At 38.4% G+C, this 26,873-nt stretch overlaps 1 protein-coding gene across 2 annotated transcripts in view; it reads right to left on the reverse strand.

Annotated features, from left to right (window-relative positions):
• Positions 1–26,873, reverse strand: part of UBR1 (ubiquitin protein ligase E3 component n-recognin 1) — a 106,690-nt gene that overhangs the window by 76,826 nt on the left and 2,991 nt on the right. The window contains exons 2-9 of one of the 2 annotated variants that reach the window (XM_080930920.1): positions 21,273–21,529; positions 17,779–17,857; positions 13,059–13,169; positions 4,411–4,541; positions 2,250–2,388; positions 1,473–1,535; positions 1,126–1,249; positions 687–794 (exon numbers count right to left, since the gene is read on the reverse strand). In XM_080930920.1, the coding sequence (XP_080787046.1) occupies positions 687–794; positions 1,126–1,249; positions 1,473–1,535; positions 2,250–2,388; positions 4,411–4,541; positions 13,059–13,169; positions 17,779–17,857; positions 21,273–21,529 (1,012 nt within the window). Of the gene's footprint in view, positions 1–686; positions 795–1,125; positions 1,250–1,472; positions 1,536–2,249; positions 2,389–4,410; positions 4,542–5,804; positions 5,891–13,058; positions 13,170–17,778; positions 17,858–21,272; positions 21,530–26,873 lie in introns of those variants that run through there. The other variant, XM_080930921.1, reaches the window with a different exon arrangement.

Here is a 26,873-nt window from a genome sequence, read left to right on the forward strand (position 1 = left end):
AGACACTGCCACCGCCTCCATTTCCTGTACCTCTCCCATCACTCACCTTCCTGCCGATTCCTCCAAACCCGTGTTTTCAGCATGTCTTTTAAATTCTATTTTAATTATGTGCAGATGTGTGTGTGGCAGCAGATATGATCGCATGAGTGCAGATGTTCACAGAGGCTAGAAAAGGTCAGATTTCCTGAAGCTGGAGCTACAGACGACTGTGAGCCACCTGACTTTAATACTGAGAACTGAACTTGGGATCTCTGCAAGAGCACTGCTCCTTCCTAACCGCTAAGCCACTTCTCCAGCCCCCATTTTATCTTTTTCTACCATTTAACTCAGAGCTACACTAACGCTGTCCTTTCCTTTTCCATACCTTTCAGACTCTCTCATCTTTTACTTTCTTATTTAAATTGCTGTAGCAGTGAAAACATTGCTTGAATAAAAGCATTGTTGTGTGAATCTGACTAAACAGTTTTCAATGGGCTCTTTCTAAATGAAAGGCACTATTGTTAAAAGACAGTATTCCTGGATTCTTAACTAGAAAAATTAAATTAGTTAACCTTGCCTTCACAAATAACACAAATCAAGATCATGTTTAATAACTAACTGATTTAACACAAGACAGACATCGGTCCTATGATGAAGCTATAATCTTCCCTTGACCCTGCAGGCAGCATGAGTAGAGGTCTACTTACCTTTATAAAGTTTTGCATCCCAAAGCATCAGTCTGCTGATAAGACAGGGATTTTCAGAGCCAGGTTCTTCTATGAGGCAGGCCTGGCAAAATATCTGCCTAAAGTCGCCTACAAATAAAGGAAGTCAAACGAAGTCAAATGATTTTTCTTCATATGATATTTCTCCTAAAAGTGTTTCTATAATAACATGTAAAAAGATTAAAATTAACCTTGCTATGTTTGATGCCAAGAATAATTATGCCATCAAAAACTCAAGAGCCAATAAAAACATGTTATTTGATATGCATTTAAAAACAAATTTAAGGTATTATACACTTCAGACGGAATCCCGAATCAATCAAAATAGACACTTGACCAGGAAATAAGAAATGTCAATGATAAACATTTTAATAAAACACAATAGTGACTTAGAAGTCAGATAAACAGGGGGTATGCTTACTTGAATAGCTCATAATTTTGTTCATCCAGGAGCCAAGGCGCAGAGCAAATTTCTGGTGAGCCATAACCACGGAGTGCAGCACTTCCACATGGAGGGGGTGCTGAGAGACGTTTTCTGAGTGACTCTACAAATGACAGCAGGAGTGAGGACAGGCTCTAAACTGTGCTTTAGTGACCTACACTTCATAAAGGAAGCCATATAGCCTCAAGTGCCAAGATGCCAGACATGTTTTTACTCATGACACCAACCATGGCAACAATAAGATCACGTGGCTTTTCTACTTAGGCTCCTAGAAATAAATCTGTGTTTCCTCTGGAACTTCTGTTTGTGACTATCAAGAAAGTTACCTTTATATCCTCCTTTGCTTCCTGGCAAGCGGCATACACACCTGCTTTGACAGCCCGACGGCCCTAATTGTAAGGGAAACAAGAATGAGGTAGTGGGATGGTAATCACAATCAATGAGTAACACACAACCCACGATGACACTAGAATCAAATCCAGGTGTGATACCATAAGAATGTGACTCCAGCAACCAGGAAGCAGGATCCCAAACTAAAAGGCGGCCCAGGCTACACAAGACTGTGTCTCAGAAGGGATAAACCAACTGCACCTGGTGCTGCACTTCTTTAATTCAGCATGTAGGAGGCAGAGGCAAGCAGATACTTAGGATTTTAAGGCTAGCCTGATCTACACAGTGAACTCCAAGACAGTCAGAGCTGTCTCAAAACAACACCAACAAACACAGAGTTGGAGATGACATGGGAGGAGCTATGCCAGTAAGGCTGGCACACTCCTCATAAGCCCAGAACTCAGGAAATGGAGGGAGAAGGGTCAAGAGTTCAACTCCCTCAGCTACATATTAAGTTTAAGGCCAGCTTGGCTACAAATACCCTGTCTCAAAACAAACACCTCCAAGAACTAAGAATGTAGTTCAATGGAAGAATATTTATCCAGAATGGGCAAAATTGCTGGGAGTTCAGGAGTACAACAGTTACCTCATGTCCAGAGAAGTTAACTACACATGTTAAGTCTCTGATGAACCATGTTTTTAAGAAGCAGTTAACACCTGAATGCCAGAAGGGAATGTAAGACAGCAACATCAGTCACATGGTGATCACAAACCTCCTTATCTATGGCAGTAGTGTGCAGCTGTGCCTCCGCAAGCTCACAGTCAAGAGCTCTTTGCAGACTGTATATCACATGATCATATGAATGGTGTTCATCGTTGAAAAGGACACAATAATATCTTTCATTTTTCTCCCTATTTAAAAAAATATAGATACTCAAATAATAAAGCAAGCAAAAGAGTCATATTCTAAAGCAGCACTATGTAGTTTCCTATCTGTAGGGAAATAATACGGGAATGTTGACACATGACATGATTTTAAATAGCATAGTGCTGTGAAATTAAAAAGAACCCCCTGAAGGAATGCTAGCACACAGATACTTGGGCGGCTGAGACAAGGATTACTTGCACACACAAGCTTGAGCCATGACTGTATAACACTCTGTGATCCCATTTCCAAAACAACAAAGCAAAATCATTAAGTATTATTTCCTCAGATGTTCTTTTCTCCAATTTTCTCCACTCTCTCCTCTTCCTGGCAGGCTGCCTCACACCGCTCAACTTTTGTGTGCCTCACAGACTGACAATGGGAAAGACGTGTGTTCAGGCTTAGAACCTTCAGGCAGGCAAGGATAAGAATCAGATTTTGTTTTTGTATTTGTCTTCTATTTAAGTGATACTGGACCTGACAAGCTAGGCTGGAGAGATGGCTAATTGGCTAAAAACAAATACTACTGTAGTAGGGGATCCAAATTAAGTTCCCAGCACCTACATGAACAACTTAAAGCTGTAAAACTCTGGTATGCACATGGTGCACATAAACTCACATAGGCATATGCTTAAGTAAAAGTAAATCTTTAAGTGATACTGGCATTACAGTTTTATGAGGAGAAGGTAGAGGGGTTTTTGTTTTTGTTGTTTTCAAACAACACTCCCACTTTGTGTACAGGATTTCAGATAAATCACTGACCTTCTTAGATGTGCTGAGAGGATAGTGCTTTTTCTACCTCTAGGAAGAGAATATCTACATTCCAGAGTTATGTGAGGATCTCATATAATATGTGTAAACAGTGGTTATAGATATGTATCATTAGTTTTAAATCTTCTACAATATGCCTTTCAAAAGTCCTGTTAATCCAAGCATGGTAGCATGACTCTAATTCCAGCACTCAGGAGCAGAGGCAGGTGGATCTCTGTAAATTCAAGGACAGCCTGGTCTATAAACTGAGTTCCTGGACTGCCAAGGTTGTTACATAGAGAAATTGTCTTGAGTTGTCCTCCCTGCCCCCCAAAGAAGAAACATGAGTTAAGACAGATGAAAGAGGTATTCATGGTCACAACACAACTAAGCAGCAAGAGGGACAAGAAGGCAAATCTATGTCTATGACAACGAACTGTCATTATCATCCATTTGAGATTCAAGTACTTACAGATAAAATTTCTCAATACTTTTATTTCCTCACAAAGTTTATGACCAACATGAGTAAAAAGGTAATCTGATGTCATTAAAATTCTTAATTATCTCTTCTTATATAATAAAATTCCCAGAAAAATAACACCACTACCAATCAATCAATCAATCAATCTGTATATGGATTTGTGCTATAGTTCTGTAAAACTCTATGCAAGTAGAAATGGTCCCACAAGGCCTGAACTATACTTTTATATTCAGAATTCCCTTTTTATTCCTTTGTGACAGGGCCTCACCACACACCTTGCCTGACCTGGACCTTGCTATGTAGAGTAGACTAGTCATGAATTTACAGATATTCTCCTGCCTCTAACTTCTTTTTCAATTAAGTTAAAATTTTTTTGAAAAGTTAAAAACTATTAATGTCAATGTAAGACTTATAGCTGTTAGAACTGCTGAATTTTATGTAAGAACAAATTAAATCCTGATGCCTGCAATAATCCTAGCACACTACTTCCAAAGTAGAAGGGGAAGGATATTTAAGTGATTCCCTGTTGAGGAGCCCATAGCCACCCTTGCCATGGGCATATAAAACTATTTTACAAAATGTCTGTGTTTATATCTATTCCAAAATAGTAATAAATTCTAACTGAGCTTGGGCAGAAGGAAGAAAGGAAGGAAGGAAGGAACAGAGGGAGGGAAGGAAGGAAAATAAACAGAAAGGAAAGACCACAAACATAGATGGCTAACAGTGTTTGGCAACTTAAATAACCTTCACTAAGCCTGTGGCTTGTGACAGCTCCCACCTTATCTGCAGCTCAGGAGGCAGCTCCTTTTCTTCTTCCCATATAGTCATTTCTACAATGTATTTTATTACTGAAGGGAATATTCTCCTGGCTTGAGCAATTACCTCTTCATTCAGTGGGCAATGCAAGGTCTGTGAGAAAACAACGATGAACATATATGAGGTTTATGTCCACATAAATAGGTAAAGAAGATGTTAAGTATTTAAAACAATCACAACAGTGAGTTCATTACAATATCCACTAGGAATCCAATCAAGTTGACTTCATAAACTCCTGGTATAAAACTGATGTTACAAATGACTTATAGAATACCTTTCACTCATATTTTTCCCTGTAAATTCTCTTCATTATCTTTCTAAGTAGTTTCATTATCATAATACTATGCAGCAACTGGCTATCCATTACAGCTTATAAAAACTCAGAACTCATTTCAACCAACTCTTATAGCACCTGAAAATACTTGCAAGCGAGTATTGATAACAATGAAAAACAGGCTGGAGGTGAACGTTCAGTGTTGAGTGCTTGCCTGGGATGAGCATAGTTTGATCCTTGGCAAAAGAAAAAAAAAAAAAAAAAGGAAAAATAAAAGAAAACAAAAGGAGAGGAAGACAGGAAAGGGGAGTGGCTAGTCACAAAAGAACACATTTTTTCCTGATTCTGAGCACACAAAGTATGTGCAGTGGCACAGTTGCTTAAGCAGAAAGTTGAGAATCAATGGCTGAGGACAGGGAAGAGAGAGACTTAGTGTTGTTGACTGTACAGAGATTCAGTAGTGCAAGGCAAAAACAAAACAAAAACACTTGAATTCAATTGCATAACAATGTGAACATACTCAATACAGCTCAACTCTATTCTTACATATGGTTAATGTGGCAAACTAACCAAGCCACTCTCTTCTCATTAACACCTTTTCTGTCTTCTCACCAATGGCCTATAATTTTGCTTTTATTCCCTCTTCAACAAGTCATCGTTTCTGAATAGTGTGTCCAGAGGGCTTTGTGAAAGAGATAAAGTGTCAAAGGTATTAATATCAACAGTAGAACACAACATCGCTGCTCATCTTTTTCCTTCCTCGGTTTCTTTTGACCATTCATAAACATATTCTCAGGTGAAAAGTTGAAAGAAATTCTTCTGCTTCCATCTAGTGCTTACAAAAGAATTTTCCAAGAAAAGCATTTGCATCTTAGAAATAAACCCAACTACAACAAGAGAACCAGAAATTAATAAAAACAATGAAAAAAAAAAACAAGAATAAACAACCAGAAATCCGAGAGAAACTGTTTTTACTCGCATAGGAAAGGAGCCTCTCTCTCTTCAGTGCTCCACAGCTCACCACCAGTGTGAATAGTTAGCTCTGCTTACGATACCTGGAAGAGTATGGCTACCACACTCACCAAGGCCGAGAGAATAAATGCTGAGATCACAGTGTTGCAGGAGTTGATGTGCTACCTAGAGCAGGCTTCTCTCTCCTCCAGAGAAACAGTTTTAGAGTATTGATTACTTTCCCAATCTAATTTTAAATCTAAAAATGTTCAAGATTAGATTTCAGGCTGAATTTAGATTTCTAAAAATAAAGCTAGCTTTCTGGATACGTGAGACAAGTCTTTAACACTAGCACTTTTGAGTCACAGTGAGTTCCAGGCTAGGCATGGAACATAGAGAAGTCCTGTTTCAAAAATGAATGAATGAATGAATGATTCTAGCATAATTCTTCTCCCCCCTACCTAAGCACTTTACTGTTTTCTATCATAATTAATTAAACATCTCCCATTACATCTCCTAAAAGGTTTTGCTCATATGGCCAATCAAAATGCTTGTTAAATATATTAAACAGGAAAGCAGGCATTTTGCTGTTGCTTGTTTATGTTGGTGCACATAGGAAACAGACACAAACCCAGCTATTGCTATGCCTTAGTCACCTGGGTTTTCAGGACAGCTGTCTTAAAGACCAACAAGCATGCAAACAAACAAAAGCATGGGAATCTTTGTAAACTATACTGAAATTTCTCATTTCTTTTTGGTCAATGTTTTGTTTGTTTTGGTTTTTGTTTTGTTTTTCTTGGCTTACAATCATGACTACTTCATCTTGTCCTTTGCAATATTTACATATCTTAGCTTAGTCTAGTTTATCTGGTTGGCAGTTCTCCAGAACAGGATCAACTGAAGGATTCTGAAACATTGAGCCTCAATGTAGATGAATTTTAATCCTATGACATAGCTGCTCTGGCAAGGAATCACATCCACAGACCTAGGTCTGTGTAATCCAGCTGGAACGCAGGCACAGCACGCCTTTCTTCCCTCTGACTGGAATACAGACAAGCCCTTAGCACACACCTGTATGTTTGCAGAAGGAAGCGGCCATGTTTGAAAAGTGGCTAACTGAGGAGCAAAGTGATGAATCAGAGAAAGATCTGACAGAACGAGTCAGAAACAGGACACTCCCACCTCTCAAGAGGAAAGAGCAGCACAGAAAGAGAGAAAAAGAGTTGAGAGCTGAGTCAGTTGGGAGTCAGTGCAGTGGGTGCAGTGGAGTTGAGTTCGTTTATGAGCTCATGCAGTTCAGTGCAGGTCAGCAAAGGCAGCTGAAGCCAGGGAATAAAAAGAAATCAAAAGATTAGAACAAATGGACAGAGTTAGTTTGGGGCCAAGCAGAACAATTTTGTGAGAAACTGAGAGAAGCCAGATTGAATCAGTCAGCTTGGAGAAGAATATGAACCAGACAGCTGAGTTGAACTGGGTGACAGCCAGAGTTCAGGAAAAAAAAAAAAAAAAAAAAAAAAAACTAAAAAGGGTGAACTTATTCAGCAGTAAGCGTCCCAGATGACAATTATACCAGGTAAAATTAGTTTATGCTTCAACATGAAATGTAAATTTTATTTGAAGCAAATATCCCTGAAAAAAGGAAGAAAGAAAGAAAGAAAGAAAGAAAGAAAGAAAGAAAGAAAGAAAGAAAAGAGTGAGAGAATGCTTTCCAAGACGGAAGTCCCCCCAAATGTGCTGGCACAAGCACCTTCCCAGGTGAGTTCCAAGAAGGCGTTTCTTCAGCAAAGTAAGAATGGCCATATTGTATTCTTACATGTGTGAATTCACCTGCTAAAGATGCATACACTTGGGGTTTCAGCATGAAACTGTTAAGACTGATCTAGAATGCACATCTCAGTAGATCTAACAGTAGTGTATTCTAACGTCCTAGAACAAGTTTGTAAGGCTCCCTTCCTTTCTCCCACATTCTGGAGCAATTTATAAGCTTTTACTTCTTCAGTGTTAATCAATTCAGTGGAATTTTTATTAATAAAACTTTAAACAGAAAAACATACTTTCCCTTTCAATACACTTCTACTTAAATTTAATTTTGCAACATTTTCCCATATATGCTTTTTTATCTTGTTCAAATATTTTAAGGTAAAACACAGTGATCACAACATTCACCCTTTAGTACTTTGATATGTATTTTTAACAAGAAAAGATATTAAAACACCATTATTCTATCTATAAACACTAATGACTAAATATTATCCAACATAACATTTGATTTGTCTTTTTTTTTCTTACAACTTTATTTTTAAAAAACAGAGATACATGTACAGATTTTTTAAAGCATTTTGGCATAAAACTATATGAATATATTTTTGTCAGTACTTGATTTGTTTAAAGGTTTGATAGTATGCATTGAAATCTTACTAGTTACAATGAGCATAAAGTAGATGTAAAATAGAATGTAACATGGAATAGTCAAAGTTCTCTTGGTGTGTAAAGATTAAACATAATGATTTTTAAATACCAAAAATTGCCATAAGCCTATCTTCTTAGCTCTTGAGTTATTAATGATTTAAGGTCTAGGTGTACCCCACTCTGAGAGGGTGCTATACACTTACCGTTTTTTTTCTTCCTAAGGACTGAGGCTTCCACACATTCAATTTTTCTAATCATTCCTCCTATTTTTTAAAAGGAATTCATTTTTTATTTTCTTTTTTTAAGATTTATTTTTATGTGCAATAGAGTGCTTTACCTACATGTTTGTACCACACGTGTGCCCTTAGAGGCCAGAAGAGGGTGTGGGATTCCCTGGAAGAGAGTGTCCAATATCCTAAAACTGAGAGGGTGCCCAGTGAGTGCTGAGTCCTCTGCAAGAGCAGCAAACGCCAAGTCATCTCTCTATCCTCCTATTTAGTTCCTGTGTGTACTCACGTCACCTCACCAGCTCTGTTCCTCTTACCTTCTATGAATGCCTGTTGATATCAAGATCTATACACTGCATTTCGCTGTTATGACTCTCAAGCCAGGACTATCTGTATCTAACTTCATCTCCCACCCCAGCTGCCATCTTTTGTTCTTCACAACAAAGACCAGACCAGTTCTTTTATTAATAGACAAAACATAGAAACAAAACCAAAAACCTATATCCCCTGTTTTCTCTCATAGCACTGTTTGTTGTTATAAACTAGAAGTTAATTTGAATGATTTATGATGTCCAGATTAAAGATTTTTAACTAGGACTGTTTTGAAAGTGAGCTGTTAATAACAACTTTATTGTGACATAAAATGTACCATTACAGTGTATTCACTTAAGTGTACAATTTGACCAGAATATGGTATCACATGCTTGTAATCTCAGCATCTGAGAGGCTGAACCAGGAGGGTTGACATAAGTTTGATGTCAACAACGACTAGAGTGAGGCCCTGTCTCACAAAGCACAAAAAAACCCCATTAAGATGCCTACTAATGCCCATGGTTCTATGCAGACTAGTGTTGCTCTCTGCCCTCCTCAGAGAAGTGTTTTATAGCTGTGGGAGGCAGTTAATGCAGAAGCTCATCATGCCCAGACTACCACCAGGGGTGATTAGTGGTGGTGTGCTCAGGCCAAATGAGACACTGGGATCACACCCTCCATGGGTCAGGGGGAGCAGACCTGTAAGAGCAGGAGAATAGTGCTGTGTGGTAAAAGAATGTCCCCAGGACATGACATGGCCACTGCTGTAAACTCACAGCAGCTGCAGTTCCAAGCACAAGGCTTGCACATGACCAGGCTGCTCAACATTTTATCAAGGGGAAAGGGCACCAGAGGTCCCACCCAGTCCTGAATGACAGCTGTCAGTTAATGGCTGCTGTGGGTGGGGTATTATTTTCATAAGAAGTACACCTAATAAAAAGTAGCTCATAATCCAATAAATACTTTTCCTGCTGTCTGGCAAGTTCTCTCAGTTACAACATTCTCAGTAAACAGAACCCTTTGTCCTTGTTTCAGGAGGTAAACAGACAACAATCAGATTATAGTGCATTCCTGTAACCCCTTGGTAGGCTAAGGCAGAATGATCAGTGCAGTTAGGGGCCACCTTTACTTAGCATGTTTCAGGCCAGCTTGGACTCGGATCAAACAAACACGCATAAAGAAAACAGCAAACAAAGAACTGGCTTTCAGTACACCCACTGAGGTGTACAACCATAGTCAGCAACAGGATATTTTCTCTAAACCCAAACACTATTGCTTTTCATCCTGCTTATTCTTAATTCCTCTCCTCTCGCCCTTTCCCCTATTCCTTCTTCACTTCCTGACTTCCAGATACTTAGTCCTCAGCCAAAAAACAACTGTGAAGTGTTTCTTTAGGCAGCACCTTACCGCCACTGTCCCCAAGCTGCACTAGGGAAAAGGTAAAGCACAGAAGCATTTCCTGCAAAGGTCACTGTGTGACCTTTGTCAAACCATTACTTCAGAAAGACAGTGTAGCAGGGAGACTCACATAAAAGGAAACAAACGATCATGACAGTGAGAAAGGGGTAAAAAGAACTAGGGGCCATTCCCCTTCCAATGGATGTGCAAGCCCAGCAGACTACCCAAGAGAGCACCACAACACACTCCCACAAACTCACAATACCCACAAAGACAATGACCTAACTGAAAGCTTAGATACTTCAGAGTCTGTTTTTAAACAGGATCAACAGTCATATACAGGACTTCTATAAACAGGTTAAGAAGTTAGGATCAATACAAGAAAGTTATAAAACAAATGAAAATATCAGTAATTTTGAGGGAAAATTAAGAAACATGAAAAGAGAATTCAGCAAGGAAACAGATGCTAAAGAAGAGCCAAACCATTCTGGAAATGAAAGAATAAAACAAAACCATAGTAGACCAAGACGAAGGGTTAAGGACATGTCTCAGAGATGGAGCACAGGTTGGGACAATAACACATACAGGCTGACAGAAGGAAAAAAAGATAACCAAAACTTTCAAGAAGGCTGGGATACAATCTAGAGACCTAACCTAAGTATCCATGGCCTAGCTTAAGGAATTATAGTAAATTATGTAAAGAGGTTTAGACAAACTACTTTTTAAAATTATAATCAAGAATTTCCTAGAGAAGAACTTCTCCATGGAACATCTAAATTAAAAAAAAAAACCAACAAACAAACAAAAACACAAAATACTACTATTTGTAAAAGAACCCACTAACTCATATACAGAGGCAGAAAGATCAGAACAACATTAATCTTTCCTTAGCAACCCGAAAAGCCAAGGCAAGTATGGAGTAATATATTGCAAGCTCTGAAACTGTCAATCAAAACTGCTATCCTCCTCCTGAAGAGTTATCTATTAGAGTTGACAGAGAAATAAGAGTATTCAAGATAAGAACAGGAAGTTCTTAGAGGACACTTTACAGGGGAAGAAGAAAGTCAGCCTTAACCATGAGAACACAGGAAAGCAATACACAGCACGAGAGAAACAGAACTGGAGAGGATCAGTCATTCCAACAAGGCAAGTAGTCAGCAAACCTCTGGTAACTTTCAGGAGAGCAAGAAATGACCTCCCAATGACTAGAAACTGACAAGCCCTCAGCAACAGTAACCCTCAAATGATAACCTTAGACGCAAACTGCCTTGACCTTTCCATTTAAAGTCGAAACTGAAATTCATAGAACTAGCAAAGACATCCAGAAGGTGGGAGTCAAAGAGTGGAAATAAGCCCACTACACAAAGGGAAACTATAAACGAGCTGGTATAGCAATTCCTGTATCTGAAAGAGAATCCTCATCTATAAGCAAAGGGGACAATTAAGAGGAGATAGCTATTGTAAATATCTATGTACCACATCTTGGAGCTACTGATAGCATAAAACAATTGTTCAAAAGCTTACCAGGCCACATAGGCCCATTCACAACAACACTGGGAGACTTCACTAGTCAACTCTAATACCTAGAGAGATCTTCAAGCAAAGTCATCAAAGAACATCATCATCTGGCCCAAAGATGTGTTCAGTGCTTACATGAAGATCTAGAATAGTTCAAAGGGCATAAAAAGTATATATTCTTTGAAACTTTCAAAGACTTATCTATGAAACCAACTGAACAAGGTAGTTGGAAGGAAATACTACACTCTATTTTGTCAGTTTTTCAATGGTTACCTACCAAGTATTCCCTTGGCTTTTGAATGGTGGATTTTGAATGGTACTTTGCACACTGATAAAACAGTTCATTTTTATAGCTGGGTGTAGTCTTCCCTATACTTAAAAGGCAGAGGCAGGAGGATCTCTGTGAATTCAAAGCCCTATATATAGCAAGTTCCAAGACAGCTAGGACTGTGTAGACAGACCCTGTCTCAAAGAAACAAAACCAACAATCCATTTTGATGTATATTAGCTGGGAATCCTTCAGCAATTTTGGGGTTTCCACAGGTCATCTGTATCTGTAGTCCTATAGTTTCTTCCCACCTGGTATCTAAGTGTCTATGTCAGAACTTGCTCAAGTTTCTTTCTTGACTAAGACATATCTACTGACTCTTTGTCTTTTTCCCTTAAGAAAAGCAATTACTGAATTATGTGTTCATTCTGTTTTCAAATTCGTTACATTCTGTTCTTATCTATTAACAACTTCTTTTTGTTCTTTTGGGGCTATACATTCTATCTCCCCACCCCACCTTCCCACCCTGGCTCGTGCACACTCTTACTCTCTCTGTCTCTCCCTTTAGAACAAGGTTCCTCTGTATAGTCCTGCCTGTCCTGGAACTCACTCTATAGAACAGGCTGATGTCAGACTCAGCGATCTGCCTGCCTCTGCCCCCTGAGTGCTGGGATTAAAAGGACTAGCACTGTCCAAGTTTTTTCTAATTTACTATTTAACAAAAAGTATTTTGAATTCATTTTGGATATGTGTGAATTCATTTCCTCTAGAAAAAAAATTAATTTAGAGTAGAAAAGCAAAACATTCTTACAATTAACCTTTTTAACAAAAATATTGGATTCTAAATGGATTCTTAAGCCATGTGATGGGTTGTATATGCTTGGCCCAGGGACTGGCACTATTAGAAGGTGTGACCCTGTTGGAGTAAGGTGTCACTGTGGGTGTGGGCTTTAAAACCCTCATCCTAACTGCCTAGAAGTCCGTATTCTACTAGCAGCCTTCAGATGAAGACTTAGAACTTTCAGCTAGCTCCTCCTGAACTATCCCTGCCTGGATGCCACCATGTTCTCACTTTGATGATAATAGGCTGACCCTCTGAACCTGTAAGCCAGCCCCAATTAAATGCTATCCTTGTAAGAGTTGCCTAGGTCATGGTGTTCACAGCAGAAAAACACTAAGACAATGCATATATATTTATAACACTTGTTCTCATTAAATTTCAGAAAATTTAAAACACCAACTAAGCTTCTTACCTCTTTTGTAGTACCTGCTCTTCCAGGTTCGTGGTCCATACAAAAGGGGCCAGTTTTCCACGCTTCTGTGTCGCCACAGTCACAGAAGCCTCCTCCAGTAGAAGTGTGCATCTAGTAAATGACAAATGTGCTTTTCAAGGGGCCACACTTTATTATAAGGCAATGAAAAGTAAGAAGGTTGATCCAAACAATATCCACTAACACGTTTTAGTTGTATTTAGTATAACAGAATCGGGATAAAACAAAAATAGTTTTAGTTAGTTACCTAAGAAATGTCAACCACCTGAATATTTCACTGTAACAAAAATGGGTCTTCTAGCCCTGAGGGCCAGCAGAAAAAATAGAAACAGGCAACCTTGAGAGGTAGGAGGTGGGGGAACCTTCTAGAATATACCAGAGACCTGGGAGGTGAGAGACACTCAGGACTCAAAGGGAGGGACCCTAGATGAAATGCCCTACAGTGGGGAGAGGGAACTTGTAGAGCCCACCTCCAGTAGAAAGACAGGGCATCATGTGGAGGGATGGGGTTTCCATCCTACAATTAAAAACTCTGACCCATAATTGTTCCTGTCTAAAAGAACTACAGGGAATGAGAGACGGAGGGAAAGGCAGTCCAATGACTGCACATCTTGGGATTCATTTCATGGGAGAGGCTCCAAGGCCTGATACTATTAGGGATGCTGTGGTGTACTTAAGAGACAGGAGCCTAGCATGGATGTCCTCTGAGAGGCCCAACAAGCAGATGAATGAGTCAGATGTAGATACTTACAACCAATGGACAGAAGGCAGGGAGCCCTGTGGTTGAATTAGGGAAAGGCTGGAAGAAGCTGAGGAGGAGGGTGACCCCAAAGGAAGACCAGCAGTCTCAACTGATCTGAACCCCCAAGATCTCTCAGATACTGAGCCACCAGCCAGGCAGCACACACCAGCTGATATGAGGCCCCTGACACATATACAACAGAGGACTGTGCATCTGGCCTCAGTGAGAAAAGACACGCCTAACCCTCAAGAGACTTGAGACTCCAGGGAGTGGGGAGGTGTGGTGGGGGTGGGGGGAGCATCCTCTTGGAGACAGGGGAAGAAGAATGGGATGAGGAGCTGTTGGAGGGCAGACTGGGAGGGGGATAACACTGGACTGTAAAAAAGATTAAAGATAATTTTTTAAATGGGCCTTTAATTATTATAAAAAATGTACAAGTTTTTAAAATGTAACCTCACATTTTAAAAATAATAGTTTTTTTATTAAATGTGGACTAATGGAAAACAGATTGGAAAGTAAAAAGATCCTTTATAATCTAGAATGCTTGAGTATAAATTTTCATTTCTTACTATAAAAACCTTTAAAATCAATATAATGATGCATAGTAATTAAGAGCTACTTAATATAGTATCTTCATTTGCATTAATGTCCTACAGCAACTACGACTTTCTTCCTTTCTAAGAACTACCAGTGTTCCTAGGAAAAAACAAAACCATACGACTCAGGGAGAAGATAATGAGAACGAGGTGACCTGGACTTTTTCTCAGAACTTCCCTCCAAACATGCAGTAAGGAAGCACGAGACCACTGTGAGCCACACTTTCAGCCCCTAAAAATTACAGAAACCTTTCTTAGCCTGCAATTCACACAAAACCCACAAGTTAGATTTTATTCTGGCTGTAATGTATTGATTGTCAATCCCGACAACAACAAAAAAAAAAACAACAAGCAAAGCAATGGCAACAACAACAAGAACAAGTCCTATACAACTAAACTATGAAAGGATGCTAATGCAAAGACAATATCCCACATCTCTTGTGGGTCTGAGACAGGATTTTCTTTAAAGATTTATTATATATATACATATATGTATATGTATATGTATATGTATGTATGTATGTATGTATGTATGTATGAGTACACTGTCACTGTCCTCAGACACACCAGAAGAGGGCATCAGATTCCATTACAGATGGTTGTGAGCCACAATGTAGTTGCTGGGAATTGAACTCAGGACCTTTGGAAGAGCAGTGATTTTTCTATATAGCCCAGTGAGGCCTTCAGTTTTGAATCCTGCCTCAGCTTCCCTGGTGCTAGAATTAAGAATCACAGGTATCCACCATGCCAGCTCGCATATCCTTTTGTTTTAATTTCTTTTTAGATTTATTATTTCACATGTGGAGGTATTTTCCCTGCATGTATCTTTGTATACCCATAAAGGTCAGAAGAGGGTATCAGATCCGTTAGGACTGGGGTTACAGGTGGCTGTAAGCTGTCATGTAGGTACTGGGAATTGAACCTGGATGCTCTGAAAGAATAACCTGTGCTCTTAACCACTGAGCCATCTCTCCAGCCTTAACCCACATCCTTTTAATGGATGATTAAATTGGCCCAGTAACACAGGTCAAAGATCTGACCTAAATCTATCAAAATTTTGTGGAACAACCTGAGTCCATCAATGAAAACAGATAATCAAAATGTGATGCTAAATAGTAGAATCTTATTCACATTTTAAAAAGAGAGAAAAGTATGATCTATGCTGCATGTGAACTGGAGAGCTTTAAGCAAGTCAAGTCAGTTACAAAAGACAAACACTGCCTGGTTTCAACACCACAAGAGGCACTTACAGAAGTCACACTCACAGAGACCGGTACGTACCGGTAGTAGAATAATGGCTACCAGGAAAAAAGCAAGGAAAGGAGAGCCATCGTTCACTGTGCTTGTTTTTACAAAGTGAAGTGCGGTAGGCAGCCAGATGGTGGAAATGGGTACACAGTGTGAGCTTTTGAAACTTAACATCACCCACTTGCACACACACTTAAAAATGGTTCAGATAGTACATTTTATGTCTTTTACAAAAACAGAAATTGAGCAGGAGGGTGTCTTTCAAAATTAAAAGTACAAAGCCTTCAACCTCAAACAATCTATCGCAACAGATCAAGTCCCAGACATTTTTTAATATGCACATGAATAAAAACACACATGTAAATAAGTAAACTAAATGTAAAAATGTTTAAGAAAATAAAAAGAGTATGAAACTGATCGAGATGCTTCACACCTGTAATTCTAGCACCTGAGAAGCAGGAGGACTGCCATGAGTTCAACACCAGGCTGAGTATACAGCACAGACACTGAGTTCTGTTCTCAGCGTCACATATTATATTTGTCTAAACCAGTGCTACTCAACCTTCTAATATTCTGACCCTTTAGTACCATTCTTCATCTTGTGGTGACCCCTAACCATAGAATTATTGTCATTGCTACTTCATAACTGTATTTGCTACTGTTATGAATCGTAATGTAAACATCTGTGTTTTCTGAGACCCACAGGTAGGCTGAGAACCACTGGTCTAAAGCAACATCGTACTGAACATAAAAAATACATAAATGGAGGACCAAGGAAAACCTTCAGTGGCAGAAGAGTTCAAGACAGTGTTTGAGAACCATAAAGAAACAAAAATTGAGCTCATTTTACAGAATGACAGCCTATATCAGAAACACACAAAACACACAAATATTAAACACTGGGGAAAACTCAGTGGTACAGCACTTGCTAAGGATAAGTTCAGTTCTCATTGCCTCAAAAACTGTATTTACTGGAGTGGGTTATAGCGCCACAATAGAGTTCTTGCCTGCCAGTGTATACAAAGCACACTGGATCCAATCTCCAGCACTACAAGATAACATAAAAGAACTGGGAATCAAGCTCCATGATGGAGTGCTTGACAGCCTCATGTAAGGCTCGAAGTCCAGGCCCAGCACGAATGAAATTAGGAATTTACCTGCATAGTATACTGAAATGGACCTGGGAAAACTGAATAATATAGAATATAAATAAGATTTTCAGTTGCCTTTTGCCACTAATTGGGAGATTGCATCTGCTCTTGCCCCTTTCTCTTCTATCCCTTTCTCACATTACATAGTCCTTCTTATTCCTTCCCATGGTTAAGAGCTGGGCTTCTTTCTCTAATAAAGTATTCCTTGTCAGAGAATCTATACGAGGTAAAAGTCATTTACAAAGTTTAACAAGGAAATGAAAGATACTAACCTAGAGTCCAGACAGAGGTAATTTTGATACTATTAAAGCTCCCTATAACCAACAATAAAAATGTTCCATTTTCTGTGCACTTTAGGCTCACAGACATAATTTTTTGTTATTCAAAAGCCTCTCTATATATGTAGCATGTGCTGGCCTAAAACTTTCAAGTTTATAAAAGAATAAAAGATATAGACTATGCAACTTCAAAATGTTATTTACATTTTATACAGTACTTGAGGCATATTATATATACACGAAGAGAACCAGGAATCACATGTCTGTCTGAGCCCAGAATACAGAACCAGCACTATTATGTGAGAAACACATTTTAGCTCTAATAACAAAACTGCCTAATAATTCAACATAAAAGGCAATTATTATTAATACCCCATTATTAATTAAGAAATCACAAGAAGAACTAAGTTTTGAGACTGATGAATTGCCTACTGTGCTCAGGAGTTTCCTGAAAATTGCTAATTTTAAAACAACTTACAGAGGGTCAAACTGTCCAAGAATGTAGGAAACTGGAACTCACATATACAGTTTAAAAATCTCAAATTCGTATAATCACTTCATACATTATCCAAGTATGATTAAAGATACATATCAGAGCTATTTAGCAGGGAATAAAACAGCTCAAAACCTTGGTCTACATGGTTATCAGATTCCCACTGAGTGACTTTACCTATAGGTTGTTCATACCTTGTAACGATGGTTTTTATGAACACTACTCTGGAAGCAGTCCATACAGAGCACACACGTTGGATCAATTGCACAATCCCTAAAGAAGATAAAGAATTAGATTAAAAAAACAACCAGCACTGACACTTAAGGTATGACTATAAAATGAGTGAACTTCCTGTGTGGTGGATAAAACAACACCAAATGCCTCAAAAGCTGAGTTCTAAGAACACTTGGGAAACAGACAATGCTGCTGCCGTAATTTAGCCTCACTTCTAACACATTTGAGTTCACGGGATGGTCAGTTTATGACGTTGAGCTTTACTTGGCTTTTAAACTGTTGTTATGTGGAAAACTAAAGGAACGTTGTTTTAGCTCATTATCTGCCATTGTCACCCTCCTATTTACATACACATTTCACAAACACAGTGCACTACATATAACTGAGGTTTCAGTAATACAAAAGGCCTTGGCTGCACGCTGGTAGATTCCCAAATCCCTCGAGCAGTACCTGGCACACAGCACAAGCACACTGTCACTGAGAAACACACATCCCTCCTTGCTCTCCCTTACTCGTTTTTCCAACACGTGACTCCATTTCACATTTCAGAGGAACACAACAACCTAAGCCACTACAAGGCACAGAATTAAAGTTTTAAATATTTGAAGAGATGAAATTAAAAAGTTTAAAAATGAATTTTAGAGTTGGGTGTGCTGGCACACATCTGTACTTTCTGCACTCTTGAGGCTAAGGCAGAATTGTTGAGAGTGGAAAGACTAAGCTACTAGTGAGTTTAAGGCTAGCCTGGGCTATATATGAAGACCCTATCTCAGGGCTAAAGGAAGAGAAAAAGGAGCAGGGAAAAGATAATTGAGACTTAAACAGCGGAAAGGACCTAAAGCTTGCCTAAAATTCTGTAAAATTCTTGGTAAAAAAAAAAGATCTACTCTGTTTAAAGTAGTTTCCAATTTAAATTTTATTTTTAAGAATTATTTTTTAAAATTCCATATGAGAAATTGTAAAATTTGTATTTTAAAAAATCTGTATGTCTCTCTCTTTCCCCTTCAACTTATTCTGTGTCCTCCTCCACTCCTCCTAAACTCATGACCTCTTCTTTATTCCTGACACACCCTGCCCATATGACCACTGGGATTGGATAACCTTCCAGGGAGTCACTGACTGCCACCGCTCTTCCTCTAGGGGCCAGACCTCATGCGTCTTCCTGTCCTTGCTGGCATGTCAACTGTGCTGTCATTATGCAGGTCTTGTTCAGGAAACTGCACTACTGAGACTTCAGGGGTGTAACTTCCTTGTGATGTTTAGAGGACATTATCTAGTAGCAGGTGTCCTGGTCTTCTGCCACTTAAACTCCCCGTCCTGCTGCCTCCTTTTCTGGACTGTTCCGTGGGTCTGAAGGCTGCACTATAGCTGCATCATTTGAGCTGAATACCCCAGAATCACTTAACCATTTTGACAAGTTATAGACCTCTATAATAACTTTTGAATTAACTAGCCTTTTTTTTTTTTTTTGTTGGAGTTGAGGGAACTATCCTAAATTTTATAAGATAACAGCAAACATGGTTTCTACAACTAACAATCCCTGCCACAATGCTTCCAAGAAATTTTAGAAAGACGAGGGCTACAAATATTATGTGCTTTAGTTGAAACTGAGTTTTGGTTTAAATTTTATAAGAGAAAAAATAAATTCCTATACACCTTAACAAAATAAAATACAAATATAATAGCTAGCTTTCTTTTTCATGAGAGAGTTAACAGGAAACCATTTCCAAAACTGTAAACTAGGACTGTAGTCATGGTTAAGTGGTTAAGAACATTGGCTGCTCTTCCAAAGGACCAGGGTATGATTCTCAGCAACCATCCAACGGTTCACAACTGCTTCTAACTCCAGTTCTAGGGGACCTCTTTTCTAGATTCTCTGGGTACCAGGTGCACTCATGATAAAGAGGTACATATGAAAGCAAAATACACAAAATAAAAACATTGTAAGATATGGGGGGGGACCCACAAAACTCTTAACTATACACACTCAGTGAAGCCTAAATCGACAGTCAAGAATAGACAATGAAACTCTACTGGTAAAGGCTAAAAAGTCAAGTCATAACCTAAATGACCTCAAGAGAAGAAGAAAAGCAAAAAATGGTGTTAGTACTAAAAGTCAAAAAAATTCCTCTGCAGGTATACACATGGAGATGTACACATTTAAGTCCCAAGTGGATCTCTATGAGTTTGAAGGCACCCAGGTCTACATAGTGAGTTTTTGGGCCAAATAAAGTTACATAGTAAGACTCTGTATCAATCAATGAATAAAAACTTAAGATAAAAAAACAACAAAACAAAAACTTCAGGCAGGAATGCAGAGTAAAAGACTTCTCAGATTTATAATGACATTTAAGATAATTCCCTTACCAAAAACAAAAATGCCTACACCTGCCTCCAGTTTTCATACAACTGACCTTTTACACTCAACTATATTCCAGTTGTTCCCATACAACCCTTGACCTACAGTTCTGAATACCAAAAATTCTGGAAGGTTTTATGACTTTGTGGGCCTACACCAAATTTCAGTTAGTGATGAAAAGCAAAACAAGGCAAACAAACTATACACACACACGCACACACACACACACACAAACTGTTTAATTTCTCTAAGCAAAAATGGTGTGATATATATATATATGTATGTATATATATATATATAAATAATACATATATATTATAGATATAATATAAATATTTAATTTATGTATGAAACCTGGATAGTGGGCTCATGCCTGTAATCCCACAGTGAGTTCTAGTTCAGCACAGGTAACAGAATATAAAAGATAAAAACTGGGGCTGGAGAGATGGTTAAGAGCACTGACTGCTCTTCCAGAGGTCCTGAGTTCAATTCCCAGCAACCACATGGTGGCTCACAACCATCTGTAATGGGATCTGATGTCCTCTTCTGGTCTGTCTGAAAGCAGCTACAGTGAACTCATAAAATAAATAAATCTTTAAAATATTAATATATATATAAACTTTAATTATATATTTAATGTTTGTATGCATGGTATGACATGTGACTGCCGACTTTATATTACTTTTGATATTTATATCTCTGTGAATATTCATAGATCTCTTACAGAAATCAAATATGTTTGATTACAAGGTTCTATTAAGCTGATGTTAAGGAAGTATTCAGAATTCTGAAATACCCCTGATCTCAAAAGTTTTAGAAAGAGTACTGACTATATTATGTGAACACAAAACAAAGATCTATTTCTTAGATTCTTCTGAGGAATGGAAAAAAGGAGAGAACTGTTTAACAAGGAGCCATATATTAAAAATCAAGCTACATGAGGAAAACTAGATTTAAAGTATAAAATAAAGAAACTTAAGAGCAAGCAAACTCTCAACAGCGAGTGATGAGCTAGGAAAAGGACCCTGTGAGACAGGTACACTGCAAATGGTAAGCTGTAAATTATAACTGATCCTATACATTTCTTACACTTACCTACAAGAGTATGTTGTTTCTCCACTTTTGAAAACCTTCCCACACAACTGAAATGCTCCGCTGTGCTTTAATTTCTCTAAGCAAATATCTGGATCCTCTCCAAATAAGTACCATTCCAAAGGAGTGAATATGGACATTTGTACATTCTCTTCTTGCTTTTCCAAATCTGGGTCCATCTCAGCAAAATAAATTTCTGGCACTAATTGTGCCAAATGATGTAAGAAAGCAGTATAAAAATCAACTTGCTGATCCCACCACTGAAAGGAAAAAAAGATGACAGTCAAACTTTTCATAAGCCTTCTTTTTGTATTTTATTCTTTGAGAATTTCATATACGCACACGACAGACACATTTGATCATATTAACCACCCCCCCACCTCTGCACTTCCCCATCTCTCCTAACTTCATGTCCATTTCCTTTACGCATTACATCTAACCCATTAAGTCCAATTTGTGCTGCCCATACACTTACAGCGTGGGGCCAACTATTGAAGTATGGCTGGCCTGTCAGAAGTCACACAATTAAAGCCAACTTACTTCTAAATGATTAAGGAGTACCAATAATGGCAGAATTCTGTACTTTCAAAGCAACTTGCAATATTTTTATCCTTTGTCAATACAAAATAAGAGGTGAATCCAAATGGTTCACCAAGTAAAAGTTCTCACCATCAAGCTTGAAAGTCTGGCGATTCCCAGGATCAACATGGTCCAAGAGAACTGCAAGCTGTGCTCTGACCAATATATGTGCATGCATTGTGTCATGTGTGAGCCAACACACATACACACAAACTCATAGATAGATAGATAGAAAGATAGATAGATAGGTAGATGGATGGATGGATGGATGGATGGATGGATGGATGGAAGGATGGACGGACAGATAGATGGATGGATGGATAGAAAGAGAAAGACACAGAACACTGAGTTCATATGCTACTGCTTGTACAAAGGAAGCAAGAGTATACACTGTATATGCTTATATGTAAATAGATCTCTGGGAAAAGGGTGGGTACTGCTAAGGTAGTAGAGTACTTGTCTAGAATACAGGATGTCCTGGGTTTCACCCGCAGCACTACATAAAACCCCAGCATGCTGGCACACAACTAACACAGCACTCTGGAGGTATAAGCAAAAGGATCAGAAGTTCAAGAGCATTCTCAGCTACACATCAGATTCAAGGCCTGGGTTAGATGAGACCTGTGTCTTTTAAAAAACAATAACAACAACTCTGAAAATTTCAAAACAAATTAAAAATGGAAAAAGCCCTGGGATTTGATTTTCACTGTGTTCCTTTATTGTGGTTTGAATATGCAATGTCCATACAGGCCTAACCACGTGTTTAAACAGTTGGTTTCAGCTGGAGGTGCAACTTTGGGAGGCTGTGGAACCCAGAGAAGTAGAACCTCACTGGAGGCAGCAGGTAGCCAGGAAACTGGCTCTGAAGGTTAAAGCCAGCTGCTAAGCACCCTTTGTCCCAATCTCTTCTGTTTCCATCAGAATTATAAGCAAACAGCCTCAGGCTAGCAACATCAGATAAGTATGCTTTCCTGGCCACGAAACTAGGAGCTAAAATAAATCAGTCTTCCCCTAAGCTGCCTCTTTTAGATGTTTTGTCCTCGCAAAGAGAAAAACACCCTGTAAACTTTTATTCATATGTGTGTGCACCATCTACAAAAATCATTCTAAAACCTTATTTAATATCATATATCTCAGTACAAATTATTCATAAAAGCAAAACACTTAAAAAGCCAGAAAATCTCTCTCCTGTTAATTCGAACCTAGCACTTACTACAGTAGACATTCATTCTGTTCCCTGGTTTGTAGCTAATACCATCAGCTACAAACACTCCTTCCCTTAGCAGTGCTGAGAGCTGCCCCCTGGGCCTGGTGCACGCTAAGCTGGTTACCTATATTTGTTTTGTTTCTGTGTGAGATAAAGTCTCACTTTGTAGCCCTGGCTGTCCTGAAACTCATTTTTTTAGCTCTGGCTGTTCTCAAACTCTGAGAGCTATCTGCCTGCCTCCACCTTTGGGGTGCTGAGATTAAAGGCACAAGTCACCACACATGGTCATTAAATTGATTAATTTAACTGTTTACAACTAGTCCTTTCAAGTAGACTGGAAGCTCCACAGGCACAGCACAAGTATTCAACAGAAGTTCCCAGTTATCACAAAATTAAGTACTTGCTGCTAAAAATATCAAAATTTTGGCATTAAGCCTTGGTAACTTTGTCTATAGAAGTGTTTCAGTAGATACAGTATAATTATACTCTTTTACAAAAGTTTCCTCTATTGTCACAACTATAGAATTTGCCTTTTTATTTTATTTTCTTAATTCTTTAAGAGGTTTATACAACATGTTTTGATCACATTCAGTGCCCCCCACCAACTCTTCCCATATCCACCTCTTCTGCCTTCCCTACAAACCCAACTTGAGCCAGCCCCTTTTCCATAGGATGCCTGAGCACTTATTTTTATTTTTTATTATTGTTATTATTATTATTGTTTGAGATTATTATTATCATCATCATTATTACTATTATTTGAGATAATGTCTCACTTAGTAGCCCAGGCTGACCTGAATCTATTTAGATCAGACTGGACTTGAACTCATGGTTAATTCTCCTGCTTCATCCTCCCAAGTTTGAGAATTACAAATATGAGCTTGTAATACTTCTTATACCCAGCTCAGAAACTGTTTTTCAATTAAAATATTTGCAATCTCTTTCCAGATTAAAACATGCACGCACACAAACACACACACACACACACACACACACACACACACACACACACACTCCATATGGCCAATAAGATGTCTTAGCCATGATGACTGAAGCTTAATCCTAACTACTGAAAGGTAGTAGGAGAAAACTGACTTCTGAAAGTTGTCTTCTGACCTCTACATATACAGTAAGACACAAGAGTACCTGTACTTACATACATTCATATATATATATATACACATATATACATACACACACATGTATATATACACATACATACATATGCATATATGTACATACACATATCTACACACAAAAAAAGGTCAAAAAATTATAGAATATGTATCTTACTGAGTAAACAAATAATTCAGGAATTATTATTGGTGAATGCTTCTTCTTTTTTTTTTTTCCCCCCTTTAGGTTGTTTTTAATGCTTTCTTCCACTTGGAACAGTAATTAAATGTTTAACTTGAAAGACCAGAAAAACAAACAAACAAAAACATTTTCTCCACAACATTTGGAATTAAGGGAAAGCTTTTCTAACTGACTGTCCATAAAACAGGTTCTCACGACATTTAATCCCAGACATCCGAACATTTTCCGGTCCCCATGGAGATTAAAACATAAGTTTGCAACTCTAAAATCTGCAGCTAAAGATTCCCTGTGGGAACATCATTCTGAAAAAGAAACTTTGGTAGATTCTTGTTCAAACCACAACTAACCCTTCCATAAGTCAACTGTTAGACATCTACAGTTTTCAGAGGCCTGCCACTTCTTAAATTCCTTTTTCTGATTTAAAAATATTTTTAATTTTATGTATTTATTTGTTTTTTCAGATGAGTCTTACCATGGTGTCCTGGAACTTGGTTTGTAGAGTAGGCTTATCTTGAATCTGCCTGCCCTATCTACCAAATTGTGGGATTAAAGACTTTGCTTCTTTCTTTGTTTCTTTCTTTTTTGCTTGCTTTTTTTTTTTTTTTTTTTTTTTTTTTTAAGAGAGGTAACAAAGTCTAAAGGCTCTGGAATTTTTTGTAGATTGTACCGAATTAGCAATCAGACAACACTTCTAGGCATCAAGAAATCCTTGGGCATACAAGTTTTCTTGTATTGTTACAAGTACTTTTTGTTTTGTTTTTGTTTTTTGACACAGGATTTCTCTGTGTAGCCCTGACTATAAACCAGGCTGGCCTCGAACTCAGAGATCCACCTGACTCTGCCTCCTAAGTGTTGGGATTAAAAGCATGATAACAAATTCCTATTTTGGGGGTTGGGGATTTAGCTCAGTGGTAGAGCGCTTGCTTAGCAAGCTCAAGGTCCTGGGTTTGGTCCTCAGCTCTGAAAAAAAAAAAAAAAAAGCCAAAATAACAAACTCCTATTTTTAAAAACAACACAATTCCTGCTCTCAAAGAACACATTCTCAACTTGGAGAATGTAGAAAACGTATGGCTCTTAGATTAGTCCCATGGAGACCCCTTGTCCTATGGACAAGTAAACCTGGTTGTAAGGCTTTGTTTCCTCTGTTGGCTCCATATTGTCAGCCTTAATGTGACTGAGTCTCTCTTCCACACTACACTTCATTATTCCTGCTAGTCTTGTGCTGTCTGTAAACATGTTTCTTATGTATTTATGGCATTAACAATATAAGTCAGAGCAACATAGAGAGGTCATGACAAGCAGTCTCTTCTGTCTCTCCTCTTTACTCTTTAGTTAAAGCATAAGTATGCTGTCAAATATGATTTTTATAGGCATCCTGTCTCTCTTGAACAGCTGTCTTCCATTTTCATCTCTGACCACACTTCTTTCTGAGTCTTCGGATAAATGCTATGCTTTCCTACAGCTCTTTTCAGTGTGCAGACTTTGCACTTGCACAACAGCTAAGATGCTTTCTTATATTTCAAAGTAAAGCATGTGTGCATTAAAAAAGAAATGAATTAAAAGACATACCTTCCTTGTGGCTAATGCCATTTCTAAGCTTACTCATAAAAACAAAGGCTGAAAGGCTTTTTAAAAGTTTTCCCATAAAAATATATTAAGTGGTTCGAGTCTCACTTTACTAAGTCAAGTAGCCCTTGTTTAGAAGAACAACAGCATTAAGTAAACTATTAAAAGGAATGCTTAAGGGAATAACTCTCATCAGGACCTGAACTGCTTCTGGGGAACAAGTGGGTACTTAAGGAAGCAAATTAACTCTTCTGTTCTTTCTGTGGTGTCTATAAAGCATATAGCCTATTTCCATCCGCACTCCAGTTGTTATAGGAACAGAACACTTTTTTAAAGGATGCATCATGCTGGGCATGATGGATTGAGAGTTACAGGCCAGTCTGAGCTACATAACAAAATTCTGTCTCAAGAAAGTAAAGAGAAAAAACAAACAAACAAATTCATCAAAATAAAAACAGCTATTGCTTCTCTCACAAGTGTCATGTTAACTCACACAGGAGTTCATGTAAGTTACCAGGGAGGAGTGAGGTCTTAATACTTTGTCTTGAGCTACCTGAGACAATGGATTAAAATTTATATGAAATTATTTCATTAAGCACAGCACAGGATTAATGCCTTTAGAGAGACTGTGTAATGTAATGGCAAGGGAAATTCGAAATAGCCTTCAAAGGAAGCACATAAAGAACAGGCAAAGGCACCTTTCCATAGCTCATCATACATCACTGATACATACATCTGCCTTTCCAGACAGATTCTCCATGAAGTACTGAAGACTGACACAGAACTGATTTAGTCTTAAAGATTACACTGGTTGCTCTGTAGAGAAATGACTGGAATGCTTTGTCCAGCATCGATCGAAGGACTTGCCCTGACTAGGGGTGGCAAAGCAATGAAGAAATGACAGACACAGAGATGAAAAGCAGGGATCAGACAGC

Source organism: Micromys minutus, assembly GCF_963924665.1.
Source record: "Micromys minutus genome assembly, chromosome: 17".
NCBI lineage: Eukaryota > Metazoa > Chordata > Mammalia > Rodentia > Muridae > Micromys > Micromys minutus.